This window comes from Cannabis sativa, chromosome 3, assembly GCF_029168945.1.
Source record: "Cannabis sativa cultivar Pink pepper isolate KNU-18-1 chromosome 3, ASM2916894v1, whole genome shotgun sequence".
Taxonomy (NCBI): Eukaryota; Viridiplantae; Streptophyta; class Magnoliopsida; order Rosales; family Cannabaceae; genus Cannabis; species Cannabis sativa.
This window is the reverse complement of record NC_083603.1, coordinates 18,708,002-18,728,971: the sequence shown is the minus strand read 5'-3', so window position 1 is coordinate 18,728,971 and position 20,970 is coordinate 18,708,002. Positions and strand designations below refer to the sequence as shown.

General features: G+C 32.8%; 3 protein-coding genes across 7 annotated transcripts; 1 reads left to right on the top strand and 2 right to left on the bottom strand.

Moving 5' to 3' along the window:
• Positions 1 to 8,249: 8,249 nt before the first annotated feature.
• On the bottom strand, positions 8,250 to 10,820 carry LOC115710671 (cyclin-A3-4-like). Of its 4 annotated transcripts, none has more exons than XM_061111727.1 (9): positions 10,546 to 10,820; positions 10,091 to 10,393; positions 9,743 to 9,981; positions 9,531 to 9,609; positions 9,334 to 9,422; positions 9,170 to 9,203; positions 8,933 to 9,082; positions 8,725 to 8,853; positions 8,250 to 8,585 (listed from the first exon to the last, which is right to left on the bottom strand). In XM_061111727.1, exons 2-9 carry the CDS (start codon positions 10,313 to 10,315, stop codon positions 8,517 to 8,519), a joined length of 1,014 nt encoding a protein of 337 aa, XP_060967710.1. In that variant the 5' UTR covers positions 10,316 to 10,393; positions 10,546 to 10,820; the 3' UTR covers positions 8,250 to 8,516. The 4 variants fall into 4 exon arrangements, with proteins under 4 accessions (XP_060967710.1, XP_060967709.1, XP_060967708.1 ...); XM_061111726.1 differs by having other exon boundaries at positions 9,531 to 9,612; positions 10,546 to 10,640; XM_061111725.1 differs by having other exon boundaries at positions 9,531 to 9,612; positions 10,091 to 10,588.
• A 298-nt stretch (positions 10,821 to 11,118) lies between these two features.
• LOC115709957 (cryptochrome DASH, chloroplastic/mitochondrial) lies at positions 11,119 to 16,188 on the top strand. 2 transcript variants are annotated; one of them, XM_030638233.2, is made up of 13 exons: positions 11,119 to 11,665; positions 11,844 to 11,983; positions 12,103 to 12,309; positions 12,436 to 12,564; positions 12,707 to 12,781; positions 13,310 to 13,426; positions 13,533 to 13,579; positions 13,768 to 13,844; positions 14,035 to 14,110; positions 14,703 to 14,772; positions 14,872 to 14,995; positions 15,472 to 15,521; positions 15,660 to 16,188. In XM_030638233.2, the coding sequence occupies exons 1-13, from the start codon at positions 11,236 to 11,238 to the stop codon at positions 15,870 to 15,872; spliced, it is 1,755 nt and encodes a 584-aa protein (XP_030494093.2). In that variant the 5' UTR covers positions 11,119 to 11,235; the 3' UTR covers positions 15,873 to 16,188. The 2 variants fall into 2 exon arrangements, 1 of the variants encoding a protein (XP_030494093.2); XR_004010314.2 differs by lacking the exon at positions 15,660 to 16,188 and having other exon boundaries at positions 11,138 to 11,665; positions 14,859 to 14,995; positions 15,472 to 15,522.
• A 1,209-nt stretch (positions 16,189 to 17,397) lies between these two features.
• Positions 17,398 to 19,417, bottom strand: LOC115711572 (dual specificity phosphatase Cdc25). Its single transcript, XM_030639925.2, has 3 exons — positions 19,263 to 19,417; positions 19,046 to 19,184; positions 17,398 to 17,767 (listed from the first exon to the last, which is right to left on the bottom strand). The coding sequence occupies exons 1-3, from the start codon at positions 19,343 to 19,345 to the stop codon at positions 17,585 to 17,587; spliced, it is 405 nt and encodes a 134-aa protein (XP_030495785.2). The 5' UTR covers positions 19,346 to 19,417; the 3' UTR covers positions 17,398 to 17,584.
• Positions 19,418 to 20,970: the final 1,553 nt, after the last annotated feature.

The window sequence follows — 20,970 nt, the reverse complement described above, 5'->3', positions numbered from 1 at the left end:
AATTATGTGTAATGCAAATATTTACTTTTATTGGTCCAATTTTTGTCAGTCAACAGATTAATTATAGTTTAGTAGAGAAGCATGGCTGTTGTAATTTTTAGCAATAAATTATTGACCATTTATTTAAACAATGCAAAGGTTTTGAGTGAGCGTATATTTTTGGTTCAAAAAGCAAGTAGCATGACAGGTTACATTGTCCACCATCTCATATTTCTTTTATTCTTTAAAGTTGCTCATCTTTGCATTATTGTAGTATGTGTGAAGTTTGATAATAAAAATCAATTTTCTTGTTGAAATTTAAGATTTTCTTATAAGTTCTATGTGAGCTGCTGTGAAGCTTGGGAGAATATGTTTGGTGTGTTTATTGGTAATTATTCAGAGAGAAGAGTATCTAAATTATGGTAATTGAAAATTAAAATAAAAAGATATTTTATGGAGTATCTAAATTAATAGTCTCTTGTGTTGCTATTTCTTTCCCAACTAAGTCACGAAATGCTCTCATCCGTGCTTCATAAGGAGTTTGCCATCCTTCTGCAGATGAATAGTGGTACCTAACCCAATTAGTAGCAGCGGGCGGTATTGGAAAATTGTTCTGCATGAATACCTGCACAAAACACATAATAAAATAAGAGGAATAATATACTATGTCATAAGGTTAAATGATAAATTAGTATTTAAAAATTATAAATGAAATCTCTACCTCAATGAAGAGATTATTATTGACGAAACCAATTGTAATAATTTTGCGTAAAATAGCTGGCAAAGGATTAGATCTAAGTGGGAGAAATGTTAGACATTGTTGTATTGATAAGTGCACTAAGACAACATTATAACGAGAAGCTATAATGTGTCCCATATCAGGCATAGTCATCCAATATTTGAAGCATGGGTAGCTCTTAAAATATGATAAAATATGAAGTAGTTCATCCACTCTATCAGGACAACCATAAAGTAAATTATAGTCATTTCTATGAGAAACTAATTCACTCTTTAATTCTTTTCTAACTTGCATCCAACCATCCTCACCCATGCCCATCAAGTCTGCAATAGCTCGAAAACCACAATTTCCATCACTTTCTACATCTTTAACAAAACAAATGTATGGTTTCAACTCACATGGTAATGACTTTAGATAAGATTGCGAGTGTTGTGAAGTGTTCAGACGTGCATCTGTATTCTTCGTATTCAAATTAGAAGAAATAGAAGATTTATCGTATTTAGCAGAAACATATTCAAAAGCAGATGGATCTCGACGGGTAGAATGATCAAATTTTGAAGGTGGTCGACCACGTGTATTCATTTTCACCTCTGGTTCGACAAGAAAAGTTGTTGATGGTTCAGCTAACTCCCTTAACTTTCTTTGTAAGTGTAATTTAGTAGGAATATCGACCTCTTGAAACCGTCTAACAAATAATTCAATCTCTGCATCACAACTTATTTCATTAGCTTCATTTTTGGTAGATTTTACCAAGTCAAGCTTCCTCCAATAAGAGTTTATACATGCTAAGGGAATAGCTCGTCCTTCTAACTGATATTCATTAATCTCATGGGCACATGGCAATCCATGCATGCGACAAATAACACACCCACAAGCATGAATATCAAATCCAACCCAATCACCTCGCTTTGACTCTTGAAATACCTTATCAAGGGCACATCTTGAAATACATCCTCTCAATTCTTTGAATAATGTAGGCTTGAAATTATGTTGAACAGTCGTCAAACTTTTCTCAAAAAATGCTTTTATCTCTGTGTGTTGTAGCTCTAGTAAGTTATGTATTGTAGACCATGAAGTCTCAAAATTTCCATGTGATGAGCATAAGTATCTCTTTAACTTTGCATGTGCACTTTCAACCCTGTATAAATAAAGCAAGATAAAAATAAATTAAATATATTTTAAATAAACATTTATATACAAATGCACTCAAAATATAATAACAAAGGAAATTATAATGTATACCTATTTGTAGTAGTAGTAGTGCCAAAATGCATTATTGAATCTGTCCATGCAGAAACAAATTTTTCTTTATATTTATTCAACCACACATCTTTAATATAGTCAATTGCTTGTGAATATCTACCATAATTTTCTTCAAGTACTTTGAGTCTTTTATTATTCTCACTTTCCGATGATGATAAAGTGAGTATGTTCCAATCAGAAAGAAAATTATCCCACTTTTCTTTTCTCAAATATTTTTCGACATTTAGTCAACACATTATTAGATATATGATATCGGCACAAAAGATGTTTTGCAGCTGGGAAGACCTTTTCAATAGCATTGATTAACGCTAATTCTCTATCTGTGACAACTACATTAGAAGAAAAAGTCAATGTCCATCATATTTTTTAATCTATCCAATGCCCATGTGCAGTTGTCCTCTTGTTCTGACTCAAGAAAAACAAACACAATAGAGAATGTGTATTCAGTCGATGTAACTCCAACAATCTCTAACAAAGGAAGACAATACCTGTTAGTCTTGTAAGTGCAATCCATAACTAATACACGAGGGAAAATATGAAGTAAATCAACTTCGACTGGATGTGCCCAAAATATATCTCTAACTATATTAGTATCTTTTTCATATCTATGCCACTCGATATAGTTATGATCACTTAGCTTTCTCATCAACTGTTGCATTTGGGATCTGCCCGCCTTTTCTCGAACTTTGAGTTTTTGTCTTGCATTGTATATTGTCCTCATCGTTGAGACATTACATTTATTTTTTTCTTTGATCACAGCTAGAATTTCTCTTGACATGATATTACACTTTGACATATCAACTAATATCTTTGTCTATTCTAGAGTCAACCTCCCAGCGAAAGAATGTCCTTCAAGATGTTTTGCAATTGAATGGTTATGAAATCCACACACGACTATGAGTGTCCAATCATCAGTTGTTGCTAATTTTTGTGCACTCAATAAAAATGGACAACCACATTTTTTTGTCGATGTTCTCCTATCATTTTTTCTCTTTTTTTCCTTCGATTGTCTTTATGTGTTGTCGATAGTTGCCCTCCTTTCACAAGCAAATTTAATTCGTGCTTTTGACTTTCACCTGAATCAGATCTCTTAATTACTATAATGATTCCATGTTGCTTTCCTTTATCTCTGGTCCATTCAACAAGAGATTTTCTCGAATGAAAAATCTACATAAAAGTATTAAATGGAAATAATTAAAACATAAGTATATCTCAAAACTTGTGAGCAAAATATAAAAAATACATATGTTGTAGTACCAAATTTGTTGAGAAAATATCACTAGAATCAAACTCTAAAGAAGTATTATTACTTACTTGAACTTCTTCTTCCTGCAAAATATAATTCCAATTTCAAAAATATTAATATCTTATTTATTTTCATTTAAACAAAAATTGATATTAGATTTAATGATTTCAATTAGAGATGTTCACAAGACTATATTTAAGAAAAAAAATAAATATATATAGATACAGTACTCTCTCTTTTACTCTTGTCATTCTCCACTCATATTCTAATTCTATATATCTTCTTTTAACTCACCATAACAACTCTCAATCTCAAAAATAAAATCAGCCACTATCATTAAAATTTTCTTCACGTTCAACCTCAATTTCAATATTAATATTGACTACTATGGCACAAGAAATAAAATAAATTTCTCTCTCGCATATGGAGTATACACACACTTCATTAAATACTAAATTTTATTTCATTGTATAGTTAAATTCCATTAAGAAGGGATTAAACCAAAGAAGTTTTTTTGCAGATTTTTTTTTTGCTGAAAGGGATTAAACTAAAGAAGTTGATTTACAAAGAGAATGATGTATTTTGTATACAGTGTTATCTCAAAAAAATAAATAACTAATAAGTATCTTTTCCAAAAAAAAAAAAAAAAAAAAGACAAGTGAATCAAGAGGTATGAACTAATCTAATTCATGATTTAGGCACAATTTAAATTGCTCATCAATTCAATTCTTCCATTACAAGAAATAAGAACAAACAAAAACTCAATAAATACTTTTTGAGATAGATATATAGATATATATAATAATTTTACTTTTGTATTAGATGATTGCTCCATTGATAAAATTTCTAAACTCTCTTCCATTGATGAATGATTTTAGGGTTTAAACTTTTCTAATTTGAATAACTTTTTTTTTTTTGAAGAATTTAACATTCAGTTATTGTTTTAGTGGTGGGGTGCACTCATAAAAAATAAAAACAATATTTAGTAAAAAAATATCTATTGTAATAATTTTACACAAGGTTAAATATGTAATGATATTTTTGGGGTGTAATTATAATTTTATGGGGTATAAATATAACACCCCTAATAATATAGTCCATAAGCACGCAATAATATTAAAATTACAGTTTTACCTTTCTCTGGTCAAAATTACCAAAATACCCCTGGCTCACTAACGGAGTCTTAACATATCACTTATCAGTATAATTCACATATATTTAATTGTATCATAATATAATTCTATATAAATGCACATTTAACTTGTTAGGGTTCGCTAACCCGTTCTCTTAATCTTAGGGTATTACACTATTGGGTTGTTGGCGTTTGATCTCACAACAAGCTTGTCCTTCTAACTGTGTAGTATGCGAGACACTCATTGTAAGTGTTTACATACGTATCATCATCAATATTAGATGCATCAATAATTCCAGAGAATAGTCCTATATGTCTTTTATTGCGAGAAGATCATTTAATGCCTTTCTTTAGTACACGCGTTGCATAGATAGACCTATTCAGTTATTACTTAAAATACGGGTATAACAACTACCATTTGCAACTGTTACTTTTTCCTTACCACTATACTCAGCTTTGTGTGATAGTTTGTCACCATCCAAAGTTAGATGCTTGATTGCTCTACTATTAATGTAAAAGTAATCATCCTTGACAAGATCTAGTGTGGTCACTATAACTTGAAATTATTATTGTTTTTCTAGCTGTTATCCATGCCTAGAACTTGCCCCATGTAAGAATCACCATGCATGTTGTAGCAGATAGTTGTAGAATGCCCATACTTACCATAGATCTGGCGAATTGGCTTCGAGTTTTTACCTCCACCACTGGAAGTTCCTCCGCCTCGATTCCCATAACCACTTAAACCTCTTCTTCCAGAGTTGTTGGGATTGTATGGCTTTTGAGGATAGTTGGGATTTTGAGGTTTTTGTGCCATGTTAGCAGATGGAGAAGTTGAAACATTATTGAGAAGTTTCATATGAGGAATCAATTCATTCAGTCACTCTAATCTACCATCAAAACCCACAGAAATGCTCTACAATTCCTGTCATGTTCTTTGTGGTATGGCTTCAATCTGAGGAACAACTGGCAAATAGCTAATGTAAAGCCCTAAAAGCACATTGGAGACAAGATGCCTTTCGGGATGTGGCTCACCAGTCAAAGCAAGAGAATCTGCCTAAACCCTCTTTTGTCTAAGATAGTCAGTCATATTCATACTCCCTTTCTTTGCAGTTTGAATTTTATTTTGAATGTCATCAGCATGAGCCCTCGAATGAGCTCCATAATAGATCTTCTAAGGCTGTCCAAAGTGATGCAATTGCTATACATCCCATAGCCTCAGAAGTTATACTTTATGTCATCGATCTGTATGGCCACTCCATCAGTAGATGATCGTGAACAATCCAACTTTCATAGTTTGGATTTGGTTGTAAACCAAAGCTTGATGAGTCATCAACTCCAACCTCCTTTAGAAGAAACTCAGGTGGGCAAGCTCTCTGACCATTCAAGTAACCATCCAATCGGTGGGACGAATGATAGTAAACACCATGGTTTTCCATAGGGTGAAATTTATAGTCTATTCGAAGAAAATGGCTGACTTAAGGTATTGCTAAAGGGTTTCACTCAATTAGAGCATTCGAAACTGTTGTAATTTGCAGACCAGCTGAGTTTATGGTAGTTTTATTTGGAGTTATGTTGTTGGTAGGTGTCTGATGTTGGGTTTTATGCCCTAAATAAAACTCATTTCAATATAATCAGATTTACTTATTAATATAGATGAGAAATAACATTTAATGTTGCATGGTTCACATGATTTATTTCATGATTATATGTATATAATGTATGAATTCATCTGAAACCCTTTTCACATACTTGATCCTGTTTATTGTGTCGTCAACACATTGGAAAGTAAACATGACTATGTGAATAAAGTTTCCTAGATTTATCAGACATAGGGTTTTACTGATATGATAATCGGAAGGGACCGATATTGAACTTTGACTTAGATTTATTAAACTTACCGTAATATCTATTCAAGTCAATATCGCCTAGTTGATCCTAGATCAAATGATCTTAATCCTGTTATGATTAGGCTCAATCTCAAGAGGCTATTCGTGTTCTTTGATTTGTTAGTTAAGCCTACTTTTAGGCCAGGGTGATACGTACATTTTGGGAACACGGTAGTGCAATTGAGTGGGAGCGCTAACATAAACATGGAATCTATAGCTTCTATCTAGCGAATAGTAAGCAAAGGATGATCTCCTTCGAGCTTGACCAAACGAACATAAATGGTGGAGTACTCATTTCACATAAGCTGAAATATCATTTATACGGGGTCAAGTATTTTAAGGATAAAATACATTGTAGGGTGTAACGGTAATCTAATCCCTTTACAGTGTAGATCATTCATATAGAGGATCATTGATCACATTAGGATTATAACAATGGATAACTAATGATGCGTCTATATGGTGGAACATATAGAGCATTCTATATACTGAGAGTGCAATTCTAAGTTCTATGCGTGGATTCAACGAAGAATTAATAAGTTAGTGAATTTTAGTAATAAATTCTTGATCTACTTATTGGAAGCTCGGTTATATAGACCCATGGTCCCCGCACTAGTTGAGATAATATTGCTTGTAAGACTCATATAATTGGTTTTGATTAATCAATTATAATTCTCAAATTAGACTATGTCTATTTGTGAATTTTCTCACTAAGTAAGGGCGAAATTGTAAAGAAAGAGTTTTAGGGGCATATTTGTTAATTATGATACTTTGTATGGTTCAATTAATAAATATGATAAATGACAATAATATTTAATAATTATTTATAGTTATTAAATAGTTAGAATTGGCATTTAAATGATTGAATTAGAAAATTGGCATTTTTGAGAAAATCAGATGCAGAAAAGATAAAACTGCAAAATTGCAAAAAGTTAGGCCCAAATCCACTATGCATGGCCGGCCACTTTTGTAGGCAATTTAAACTGATATTTTCATTATTTTAATGCCAAATAATTCAAACCTAACCCTAGTGGAATGCTATAAATAGATAGTGAAGGCTTCAGGAAAATTACACTTTTCTTCTGACACTTCTGATTCAGAAAAACCTGAGCCTTCTCTCTCCCTATCTGGCCGACCACTCCCTCTCTCTTTCTTCCCTCTCAAATTTCGAAATTCTTAGTGTATGAGTAGTGCCCACACACAGCAAGTGATACCTCAACCATAGTGAGGAAGATCGTGAAGAAAGATTTTCAGCAAGAAGGAGTTTTCAGCATCAAAGATTCAGAGAAAGAGATCCAGGTTCAGATATTGATAATGTTCTGCTACAGAAAGGAATCAAGGGCTAGATATCTGAACGGAAGGAGTCATATTATTCCGCTGCACTCAATGTAAGGTTTCCTAAACTTTATATGTGTTTATTTCATCGTTTTAGAAAGTTCATATTTAGGGTGTTAATCAACATACTTGTGAGTAGATCTAAGATCCTGGTAAAATAATTTCCAACATCTGAATATTAGGGTCGATATTTTTAAGGGTTTGGCTCTGGTTGGTATACATGATTTTCTCGGGTAAAGGCAAAAAAGCTCTGATACCAAGTGAAGAAATTAAAATTTATAAAAATAGAAAACATAACTCAAATGAGACTGTGAGTATATTCATTAATATATATAGGCATGGCATGCAACGGGAAAGGGACCTTTCATGTCATTACACGTAAAAGCACAAAAACAAATGCTACCGTTAGCATAAAAGTTGCACTAAATTTTTTCAAGATTTTTAATCTTAACAACCTGTACCAGAAATGGAACCACTCAATATTCCTTTCATTCAAATTCTTTTAACAAAATTTAGATACTATATCTTTAAAATGAATAAAATTGACGCCCAAAATTTAATTTTGATCTTAATATTAACTAAATAAGAAATTGTTGGCTCAAATCTGAAATTACAGTTAGATCCGAAATCATTCTTGATATTAATTTATTTGGAGAGAGACTAGCTAGATTTCAGTCAATAAAATCGTGAGAACATACACAAGACAAATGAAGAAAATCATCATTACAAAAATTACAAACATGTTTCATGTAGATCAGCATATATATATATATATATATATATAAATTCCAATAATGTATTTCAGATCAAAAATACTAATACCCGTGGCTACATGCATGAGCACAAAGGCCTTGTATTTTGTATTGACAAACCCTATTTTCCAAGTCATCATGATCCAAAAATTACTTCATTTCTTCTGTCATTGTTTATTTCTAGCTAGCTAATAATAATGTCTCCGAAATAGTGTGCTGGTATCTCTGCAACAGTAGACACGTCTTCCGCAGACTGTTCCAAAATATACATATATAGTTGTTTATTAGTTAACTTTCATTTATCTAGACAAATTAAGCAAATCATATATAATATATATACATATATAAACAATTATAACACGAAATAGAATATATATATATATATATTGTACCTGCTTGTATTCCTCTCTTATAGCCACCAGAGACTTCCATTTTATACCAAGATACACATTTCTTAAACTAACAACACATTGCTGTAACTCGGGCGGCTTGTATCTCGAATATTTTTGCAGGGATAATGTCTGGTAATTAATATAACAAAATATAATTACAGTTCCAAGTACGAATATAATTATAGTAAAAAAGTTCTATTATATTTACCCAAGGATGAGCTTGTGGCTTAACAATGAGTCTTGCAAGAAAGATAACTGATGCTGCCACCAAAGAAGGTAGGAATTTCACAGTACAATCATAATCCAATAATGCTAGCTTAGAAAGATACACGCACAGGAATTCATACTTGGGTTTGTCCTGCATGTGTATAATATGTTAATATATGATCAGACATCCATATATATATAATATTTATAGATCAATATAATGTCTGATTAAACTGACTTCTAAACTTTCTTCATCAACACTCATAAATCTCCTGCAAACCGAAAAATTGAAAGAAACCACAATCAGTCTAGCACTTAGAATAGGTTCTATATATAGATACAAAAGGCTAACAGTTAAAATATTGTTTAATTAACAGATATTTTTTCACATATTTCTCGTACCGTATAAATGTTATTAAGGTAGGGTGGCCGCTCCTCAATTCATTATCCAATTCCAAAGTCTTACGTATCTCAGCTTCCATCTTCACTATCTTCACAATATTATATATATATTAAAACTAATTAAATGTAATAATTAAAACAAAATTATAATTAACTCATTCAAAATAGTACTTTGGATTAATTAATTTATAATTTACCTCTTCGACAGTGTAAGCATGATCTGTTGCACGACACATATCTTGAACGTGTGGTGGGATAATCTCGTCATTATACTTTCTTCTCACCAGTACAATGTATATATATCATCAGCCAATGCAATATTACTAATTTAAACATATATATACAATTAAGTTTGAAATAATAATAATAAGAATAATGTAGTTTTTCAGAAGAATGAGGCTAAACGTACGAGGCTATGATGATTGAAGAAACTCCTAGTAACTGAAGCTTTTTCCGATTGAGAATCTTGATTGATAAAAATTTATCAATATATGAAACGGTAACGAACAGAGTTTCTAGGGATGTGAGGTCGAATCCGTTTGCAACCTCCACAAGCCAATCAACCAAAATTGCTCTCATATTAGGGGTAATATTGTCATTCTGAACTCTCCTCATGTAATCAGGTAAGGGTCTCCTCTTTGGGTCAACCTTATTCATATTATTATAAATATATATATAATACATTAATATACACATCAAAAGTACACAAACTAAAGAAGAAAAAAAACCATATATATATATATATATATATATATACCTCCATTTCGCGAAGATAAGCATAAAACTCAGAAACAAAAGGAAGGCGTTGAGGATCACCATCGCCGGAAGACGTCGTTTCGGGGTCCAACTTATTGTCTTTTTCTTTATGATCAGTTTTTTCTTCCTTTCCGGCGCCGGAGGTGGTGGTCGACGTTGCCGTGGCAGTGGTGGGTGCCTCCTTGATCTTGATTTTCTTGGGCTCTTGAGAATCGATCCCAGACATTAGACAAGTTGATGAGCTGGCACAAAACGACGCGTTTCTTGATCTTGGTGCGGTTTGTACTTAGTCTTTCTCAGCCAACTATAACAAATAACGAATAATAGCAAAACATGTATATATACAACACAGTTTGAAGTATATATGTATATATGTTAAGTTATAGTAAACAGTCCACACACACAAAAATTGCATTAACTAGCATATAATAATAATAATAAAAAAAATTAACTGACCTGAAAATAACATATACCAAATTAATGCAACGAATTTATAGTCAATTTTCGATGTCCATCAAATGGCCATATATAAAAACCTCAAATTCTTCATCAAAATATAAGTTAATTTAATCTAATCCATATATAGAATGTTTTTTTCTATAATCAACAAACTAATTTAAATTCATTCCCGCCAAATTTTGAATTTAAGTTGGAAAAAAATACATACAACATTTTTCTTTTAAGGAGCTTAATTAATTCTAGGTGGGAATTGGGAAAGAACAAATACAATCTTCTTGAAATGTTGAAGTCATGCGTTGTCTTAGTTTTATAAAAAGAAATTTGAAATAAAAATAAATGGGGAGGAAATGAGGGGATATTTCAAGTGAGGGTGGTAAGAGAAATTTAATAGGTTAATTTTATGTAACATTTTTAAAATATATTTTTTCAATTTATTAAGTGATTCTTTTTTCATATTCCTCAAATTTCCCACTAAAAATTAATAAAGATAAAAGTTTCCTACAAATTAAAAAGTCAAACTTATGAAAACGACTTAACGTGTGGTCTAAATTCTTACAAATCGCAGGTAAGTCTCATATTGGGCTGGTAGAGAACCACGTAGCATGGAATGTCTTAATGCCACGTGTCATCTTTCTAAGTGATTAAAGAAAAAGTTCCCTCCTTTCACTCTCTTCAGTAGCTACAAAAATGGCCATTTCTCTGCTTCAACTCACTCCTGTCTCTTTCCCATATTTTATCAGAAATTCACATCCAAAGCTAAACCCTAGGACTTCGATACTCGTACACTTCGTCAAATCGAATCCGATGAGTTCCGGCTCTGATCCCGGCCCGGTCAGGAGGGCTAGCTCTGCTAAAATTTTCAAGGTTCCGGACCTGGAAACCGATCAAGTGGACCTAATCGCGGACCAGAGTTTTCAGAGGTACTTTTTGTCTTCGTCTACAAGGAGGAGGAGCGGCAATGGAGTCGCCATTGTTTGGTTCAGGAATGATCTTAGAGTTTTAGACAATGAGGCTTTGTATAAAGCATGGGTGTCTTCTGAGTCAGTTTTGCCTGTCTACTGTGTCGATCCTCGGCTTTTTGGTGCTACTCATTACTTTGGGTTCCCTAAAACTGGGGGTACGTATGTAACCGTTTTGTGTTTTCGAAATTGTTCTTATTTTCTGCAAATTGAAACTTATAGATGAGAGAATTATGAAAAATGAAATGGAATATTAAGTGTTTGAATCCACAGTTTCCAAATCGGTCTTTTCAAAACATTAAAAATGCAATGTCGTGTTGTATAATGTTTTGGCAGCTTTGAGAGCACAATTTCTCATAGAATGCTTGGCCGATTTGAGAAAGAATTTAACCAAGCGGGGACTTAACTTGCTAATAAAGCATGGAAAACCGGAGGAAATTTTACCCAGTCTTGCCAAAACTTATGGAGCACATATTGTTAAGTGATTTTCAGACTTAAATTGGTTTTATAGCTAAGCTCTGATCTGATGTTATTTTTGAGATAAGTTTTTGATGTGTTAGAATGTGGGTATTTCTATTTTATTTGATCGAGTCAGGTATATGCCCAAAAAGAAACTTGTAGTGAGGAGCTGATTGTTGAAAGGTTGGTGAGCAAAGGTCTTGAGAAAGTTGTCTTAGAATCATCTTCAGAGCGATCCAACAAGGCCAAGTTACAACTTGTTTGGGGTGCCACTATGTACCACATTGATGATCTTCCATTTTCCACCAGTAGTTTACCAGATGTTTATACGCAATTTCGTAAGGCATGCCAATTATATTTCTTATTACGTTTTAAAAAATTAATAATTTGCACTCCTAGCTTTCTGAATTTCCAGATCGAGCAGGTGTTGTTATTATGTCTAATCTTGTTTGTGGGAAGTAAAATGCAGGCAGTCGAATCAAAATGCTCTATCCGTGGCTGCATAAAAATGCCAGCATCTCTTGGGCCACCACCACCCAGCATTGGTGATTGGGGATGTATTCCTTCAACGGAGAGTCTTGGATTAAGCTCACAAGATGTAATTTTATAGGCCGAGCTATTTATTGCATGAACATTTGTCTAGAATTAGATTTCTGTTTAGAAATGTTGAAAAGCCTTGGTAACTTTACTGAAAAAGAATGAAAATGCCAAATTGCTGAAGTTTTCCCCACTTTATGCAGGTCAGTAAAGGAATGAAGTTTGTTGGGGGTGAAAGTGCCGCACTGAGCCGAGTGTACGAGTACTTCTGGAAGAAGGTATGAGAAATATATTGCACTATATTTCTGATTATACTTGGTTTTGTTAATAGATTTTTCGTTTCTTATTTGATATGGTTAGAATGGTGATGTTGCTATAGAAGACATTGATACTGACAAAAATAAATGAATACAACATGATAAAATAAAATGATACTTACCTAATGATGTCATTGGATTTGGTGCTGAAGTATTTCAACCGCCTGACACGGCCGGTGAAATCCTCAATAGGAAGGGCAATCCTCAATAGATCCTATCTCATAAACTATAATTGTTGATCAATCTTCTTCTTTATTTGTGTTTTGTTTTGGCTTTTGGTAGCATCATTGATGAGATAAAAGAATATTTCAGTACTACAATTTTCAATTCATAAATAAGCTTTTTCAGAACCATGTTCAGGCCAAAGAGGGGAGTTTAGAATTAAAACATAATACTGTAGAATATATTAAAAACTTTAGATTCTGGAAACCTGATTCAATGGACCATTAGTTGTAGCAATAATGTATCATCTTCTCCATGTATTTCCAGGATTTGCTCAAGAAATACAAAGAGACCAGAAATGGGATGTTAGGACCTGATTATTCAACAAAATTTTCTCCATGGCTTGCTTCTGGAAGTGTCTCCCCTCGCTTAATTCATGAAGAAGTCAGGATTTGTTCGTTTTCTTTATATGTTTACAGATTCTGCATTATGACTTAGAATACTGAAAATCGAAACTGATTTTTGATGAGGTTTCAGTTGATGTCCCCAGGTCAAAAGATATGAAAAGGAGAGGCTAGCAAATGACTCTACATACTGGTAATAGCTTCGCTATCCCATTTAAAATGTTGGCAATCAGTTTACAAGCTTAACTTAGTTTGGAGATTTTGAACTGTCAATATATTTATTTCAGGCGAAAATTGAAATGAAAGCCCCTAAATTCGTTCCTTAGGAACAATAGTTGACATGGACTGATTGTTGGTTAATTGATTTTTTAATATTAACAGGGTTTTATTTGAACTAATATGGAGGGACTACTTCAGGTTTCTATCTGTCAAATACGGGAATGCCCTGTTCCATTTAGGTAGATATAGTTCTCATTTGATTTATACAATGTTTAATGTGTTCAAAAGTTAAAATACTGCTTGCTAACTGTTTATACAGTAATTTAGTGCTTGTTGGCCATAAAATCAACTACTATTGAAGTGAAAAAAATTTAAACTTTTCTTCGCTTCATTGTCTCTTGCTTGTGTCACATTACTTTTTTTTCTTAGGAGGACCAAGGAATGTGGAGAAAAGGTGGAGTCAAGACATCAAATTGTTTGAATCCTGGAGAGATGGCACTACAGGGTAGTTTTTCTTTAAGATCTTTCCTCCACAGTACTGAGTATATCGCTTAACTCAGATTTCTGTAAATGGGCATTTATTTTAAATTGTGTTACCATAGATGGAGTCCTACTTTTTATGCAAGCAGAATTTTTTGTTGTTTTCTTTGGTGAGTGGAAGATGATAGATAATTTCCAAACAACATGCTATCCCTACCAGTTATTTATTTATAAAAAGTAAAACAGATGACGTGTTAGAATGTAAGATGTATGGATTTTATTTTAAAACTAATTTTTAATGAGAGGAGTAATCCATGTATTTTATGTATGTTATTTAGTTTTCACACATTGTCAATGTGGGATTCTCTAACAAGATGAAAGTGAATGTTCAATTTAGATATGCATGATAAACCACCAACTGTGATATTTCCATTCTCTCTCTCTCTCTCTCTCTCTCTCTCTCTCTCTCTCTCTCTCTCTCTCTCTCTCTCTCTCTCTCTCTCTCTCTCTCTCTCTCTCTCTCCTTTGTGTTATATTTTAATAGATTTTGGTTCTTACGCTACCTTTACTTTAAGCTTCTTACTTATGTACTGACTATAAGGTGGTTAAATCTCTAGGTACCCTATCATAGATGCCAACATGAAAGAATTGGCAACAACTGGGTTTATGTCGAATCGGGGACGACAGGTAACCTTGATGGTTTGCAAGATTCTAATTAGAAGACTAATAGTGCAAAGTTTTATGTAGCCTGATGAGCATTAAAAAATGATTAGAAATTTTATGCAGATTGTGTGTTCCTTTCTTGTTCGAGATATGGGAATTGATTGGCGAATGGGAGCTGAATGGTTTGAGACATGCCTTTTGGATTATGATCCATGCTCTAATTATGGAAATTGGACCTATGGGGCAGGTATGTACCTTAACTTCACATATATTTCTGTTGAGAAAATTCTTTGTTCATATTTTTGAATCATTCATGTGTGTCTGCAAAAGTACTAGATTGGGTTCCTGAATATATGGGGGGATCTTTTTCATGAATATGTTTTTTATGAATGCTCGCCTAACATCATACAACGTTAGTTGAAACTTGAAATTGTCTACACTTTTTATTTCAAAGAACAAACATGTTTTTGTTTTAAGATGAGGCATACTAAAATGTCAAAAAAGCTCTCCATTAAATGTCAAATACAAATCTACATTGTTGTTGAGAAACTCAGAATCTTTTTACTTCATATTTCTTTGATAAAGACAATCGTCCAACTTAATTATCAAGCGCAATCCATAATATAACCTTGGAAAGTTCCAAACATTTATACTGCATTTTCTCATGGTGTACTTTTGTAACATAATTGAATGCATATTCTAAAACATGCATTTTAATTTTAGGAGTTGGAAATGATCCCAGAGAAGATCGTTACTTCAGCATCCCCAAACAAGTAAGTCTCTTATGCTTTAGTTTTGAAATAATAATTGGTGTGCTTTTAGCATTTGAAAAGATAAGCTAGAAAATGAAATTTGTGGCTTAATTAAATGAGAAGAGATTGAAACATCTTTTACTCTTAATTTATGTTTAGGCGCAGACATATGATCCTGAAGGTGAGTATGCAGCGTATTGGTTGCCACAATTGCAATCACTCCCAAAAGATAAAAGAAACTTTCCTGGAAAATTATACATTGAGCAAATTGTACCTCTAAAGTTTGGGAGTACTGCTACTACCAGGAACCAAGGTCGATACATGGCCTCAGCAAGAAAAGGGAATTTCGGACATAGAGGACAGAGAAGATAAATTTTGAAGGATCAATAATTATATTGCTATTTTTTATTTTATTTTTTCATTACTTGATTTATCATAACACTGTGAGTTTCTATTTATATTAGGTCACATATTCATGTATGTAATGCTAAATCTCAGAAACACTGAATTAGGGTGTGTTTAGTACCCCGAGCTGGATCATCTTTTATCTTTAGAGGGACATGATATTTTCCTATTTAGGATTGCACCTTGATAAAGTTGTAAAAAACAGAGAAATAGGACTACAATATTCTGTCAATGTATTACTGCATTTTAATCCAATTTCATTAACAGAACTGTTGAATGATTATTAGTTAGTTCTTTAATTATATTAAATAATTAGCTAATTTGTGGTTAAAGTACCAGTTGTTTTGTTATTATAGCACTTAAGTACCAAACTTTTTTTGATAGAAGTCCCAAACTTTTAATATAAAATAAATAAATAAATAAAAAAAAGAAGTATTTTTTTCTACCACTTCTCTCTCCTTTCTTTGAGGTGAGTGTTGGTAGTTGTTTTTTCCATTTGTTTCTTCTCTTCATCTTCTTCAATGGATCAAGAGGATGGGGATGATATCCCCCATATGCAATTGAAACTCATCGACCAAATGGAAGGTGCAGAAAGTGTGGTGAAAACCTTAGTTAGGTAAGTTTTGACTTCCAAGTGCACAAGATCATTTGGTCGCAATGGTTAACATGTTTTGGAAACAAAAATGTGGGAAAAAATCAGAATTTATTCTGATTTGGTGTGAGTCGAAAAACAAGACTGGTGTTTCCAGCTAGTCTGTGGCTTATTAATAACAATATTACTCTTATTGCAAAACCGGTTGGTATTGGGGATTTCAAAAAACTTGAGTTTGAAATAGCCTTTCTTTGGCTTCAATTCCATAATCTACCCATTTTTTTGTATGCCCAAGTATTATGGCCATAAGATTGGAGGCTTGATTGGAATTGTTGAGCACTATCTTGAGCTCATCCGATATGAATCAAGAACACAGTTACAAAATGTATACAGTAAGATACAGACTGGTTATCTTAGAGTAGTGAGCATATCTCTTCCACACAGTGATACACTCTCAAAAATTCTCTTTCTCTACAACAACAGTATGTGGCATCCAATATTGATTGTATCGACAACAGTGTGAATAGAAAATTAAGATGTACTAATAGCAACACTCTTTATGGTGATATACACAAATTACAAATTATACATAAATTTGAGTGTGTGCATGAATCATTACTCATACTCTTAATACTTTGATATTTACATTAATAATATAACCCTCAAAATTGTTTCTAGGTCTAATGTTTTGAATAGTATATGAGAAATTAAGCTTTATTAAATTGTAATCGAAACGGGTATAATTGTATTTCTTTATTTTTCATTGGTTTTTTAGAATGAAAATGATAATTTCACTAGAATACAAAGGGTATCCAATATAGTTTATGTCAGATATTGCTGCTAGCTAACAATAACTTGAAGATTTTTAGATGATAAAAGAGAAAAAGAACAATGCAATGAAAAGGGGGATTGAAACTTTGTCCAACATTTCTCATTCGTTATATTTGTTTATTATGTTTGGGATCTTATCAAAATAAGGCTTAATCTGTTTATCTATTGAAGCTTAATGGTTATAAGCGAAGATGGATATGGTTGTTTAAACCGATACAATGTATCTAAATGTCTTCGTTATCAGCACAGATGTCATTTAAGAAACTCCTGATGCATTCTCGCCGTTGCAGGGCACTTTGTTACAGCGACAAACTGGCCGACCAGAAGCTTCCCAGCCATTGAAGCCACGTTCAAGAACCATGACATTTTTTATACCAGCATCATCCTTCACGTCCTCCAAATAATTCACTAACTTCCTAGCACAACTTGGGCCACGAACCTACAACATTACCAACAAACTCTAGGTAAGAATGATTGTTGGTCAGTCAAAATCAATTATTTCATATAACTTTCCAAAATGCTTGATGGTTTACCTTTTGGGATTATTTCCAAAAAAAACACAACAACAACAACACAAAAATTACAAAAATACAGTAGTATGAAATTTTAAATATTTTTACGGTCTTTTAATATATTTTTATGTTGTACTCTTTGTTGTTAGTTTTTTGTTATTTGTATATTGGTTTTTTATATTGTTTTGATGCTGTTAGAATATTATTTTCCTATTATTTTCATATGGTTATTTTGTTATTTTTATGAATACTGTAAAAAAGTAAGAAAGAAACTTTAAACTTGAATGTGTAAAAAATTTACCAAAAATAGTAGTTTATATAAATTTCCCTTTGCCTTTTGACACCTTATAGAACAAGTTAGACATGGATTTAGATCGAATTATTATAAGAAACTTTGAAATATATCAATCTAAAGTATAACCACTATTTATGAGGCTTAGGATACGACAGAATACTATAGCAGCTAGTGTATGATCTGATTACTTTTAGTATATCAAGCACAATCATCACATAAATATATTAGAGTTTTCTACCAAAGCAACTTACATAACTTTAATCTTTGAATCCAGGACATCCCGGGTTTGATAACCATTCAGGAAAAATTCAGTCATAAACAATCAAGATTTATACCATAATACAGCATATTGCAACTTGACTTTTCAAATAAAGGGGTTTTAAGGCTATAAAATGCAATAGAGATTTCAAGCCTGGAGGCAGAGTAAACATAAAACAACACAGGTAGCCCTTTGTCCGAAGGCAGTTTGAACTTTGAACCACGTACCCTTTTCTCCCATACAAGCCTAACCAGTCTAGTAGCCTCAAGTGGCCAATTCATGAAAAATTTAACAATTCTGTCAGATGTTATGAGAGAATAAGGTTTTTAATTTCAATGTGTCAACGGTTAATGCCTAAGAATAGAGTTTGATAAAAAAATAATAGCAAACTATTGAACTCTTGTTCAAACCTTAATAGAATATCAACCCCTATATTCTTTCCACAAAGGGTAGTTCAATTACAAGTAGATCAATTAAAAAATGAATTGAAATAGTAACTTTCTGGAACATATTGAACTCTCTATGAAAAGCAAAGAACCAATTTTGATGACTAAATCATTAACTAAGATAAAAGGATGAATTGAAAACTCTAGAGTTCAATCAAACAAAGGAATACCCATTAGATTAAAATCAACGAATAAAAAGAAAAACCTGGCTTAGAGCACAATGGAAGACGAGGGTATCTTTGCCTTTGACTTGCTGAACGAGATTGGAGATCTTATCAGAAAAGGAGTCACTGGCGTAGTGGAGAGACCCAGCTATATGGCCATCGTAACTTCTTTCATCATCCCTAAATTACAGACTAAAATCAATTATTTGATAAATTTACAAAATATTTGTATAAAGTATATGTATATATAAGGCTTACCGGACATCTATGATGACTATGTTTGGACGACGTTTGAGTGAGAGAAGCTGGGAGCCTGTTATGTATGAGATGCTCCTAGCCATTCTTCTTGTTCTTGCCCTTCTCTTCTCTCAGCCTATCAGATTATATATATTTATATTTTAGGAAAATTGTTTTAAGAGAAAATTTGATAAACCATGCTAAACAATTAATTATGTGTTTAATTAAACTCAAATATTACACATAGTAAAAATATTTTTTTTTTTAAAAAAAATGATGATTTCATTAAAAACTGGCATCAGTCATAACAATGTCGCACAAAAAAGACGGAGCATTTAGCTCATTATACGTACAACCTGACAAGAAACAAGACTCCCTAGCAACACATAGTAAAAATATATTAATCTTTGAATTTTCTTCTAATCTTTGAATTTTCTTCTAAAGTTATTTTTTTTTTAATTCTCTCATTTCCTCTCTTCTCTCTCCTCTTTCTCTCTCCCATTTTCTCGGTTCTTTCTTCTCACCACCGCACCAAACCCACCCTTTAGGATCGGTGACCACTCGAACCACCCCCTTCATTTGAACCACTCGACCCACGGTGACACTTGACCCACGACAACACTCGACCCAAGAGACCATCTCGACCCACGGTGACAAATGAGACCCAAGCAACAAACGAGACCCACAAGACTCACTTGAACCTCAACGACCCACGAGACCTACTCAAACTAGCCTCTGATCGCTGTCCCCGCCACTGTCCACTACACCCACTCGAACAAGGTTTGTTTTTTTTTTTAAAAAAAAAAATTCTTTAATTTCTCCTTTAAATTCACAATCTGTGATTAAATTGAAATATGTTAATAATTAAACTTTCGATTACTAATTTTTTATGTTTAAGGAAGAATGTTTCAGAATATAACTTTTTGGGGTTTGTATATTTTTGTGACATTAGACAATTTATGTGCAATTTTGCGTGATCAATCATGCCAAGTTAAAGTGATTTTTGCGTTCATGTTGATTTGTGATTTTAGGTGACATCGTGTGATTTTATGCGAGTAATCAGCATAGATTTTGTGTGTTGTATTGTTGAGCAATTTTTTGAGCAATTTTGTGCGAGTAGCTAGTATAGATTTTGTGTTTGTACTATTGAGTGATATTTGGCGATATTATGCGATGTACATATGATATTATTTGTGATTTTATTGCATAAACTTTAAACAGTGCTTAAGCAATTTTAAGTGACGTTTGTGCGATCTTTGTTCGATGTATACGTGTTGTTTTGCGATTCTATGCAATTTGTACGTGTTATTTTGCGAGTTTGTGTGATTTATATTCCAATTAATAATCATTCTTTTGTTTGTATATGCAGATGGCTCCAGAATTCATTCTCTCATTGTTTGGACATTTTCCAAGGCGTATCACTTACAGTAAAAACAGGTACTTTACTTCAATAAAGGCTAAGTTCGAAGCTTTTACGTTGACCGACAAGGTCAAGAAAACTCCCTTTGGAGTTTTTTTGGAATATCAGGTATTTGAAATTCTCTGGGGTGATTGTGCATAAACTGTTATAAGGAAAAAAATTCAGTGAGGTGAAAAACGATGAAGTGTGGTTTTACGTGAGTAAAATAGAAGCCAAATTTGGCAAGGATATTCTTGGCCCACCATGAAAAAGGACTGGATTGATTACGTCTGGAAGTGCAACCCATGCCAAAGATTTGCAAACGTCTTG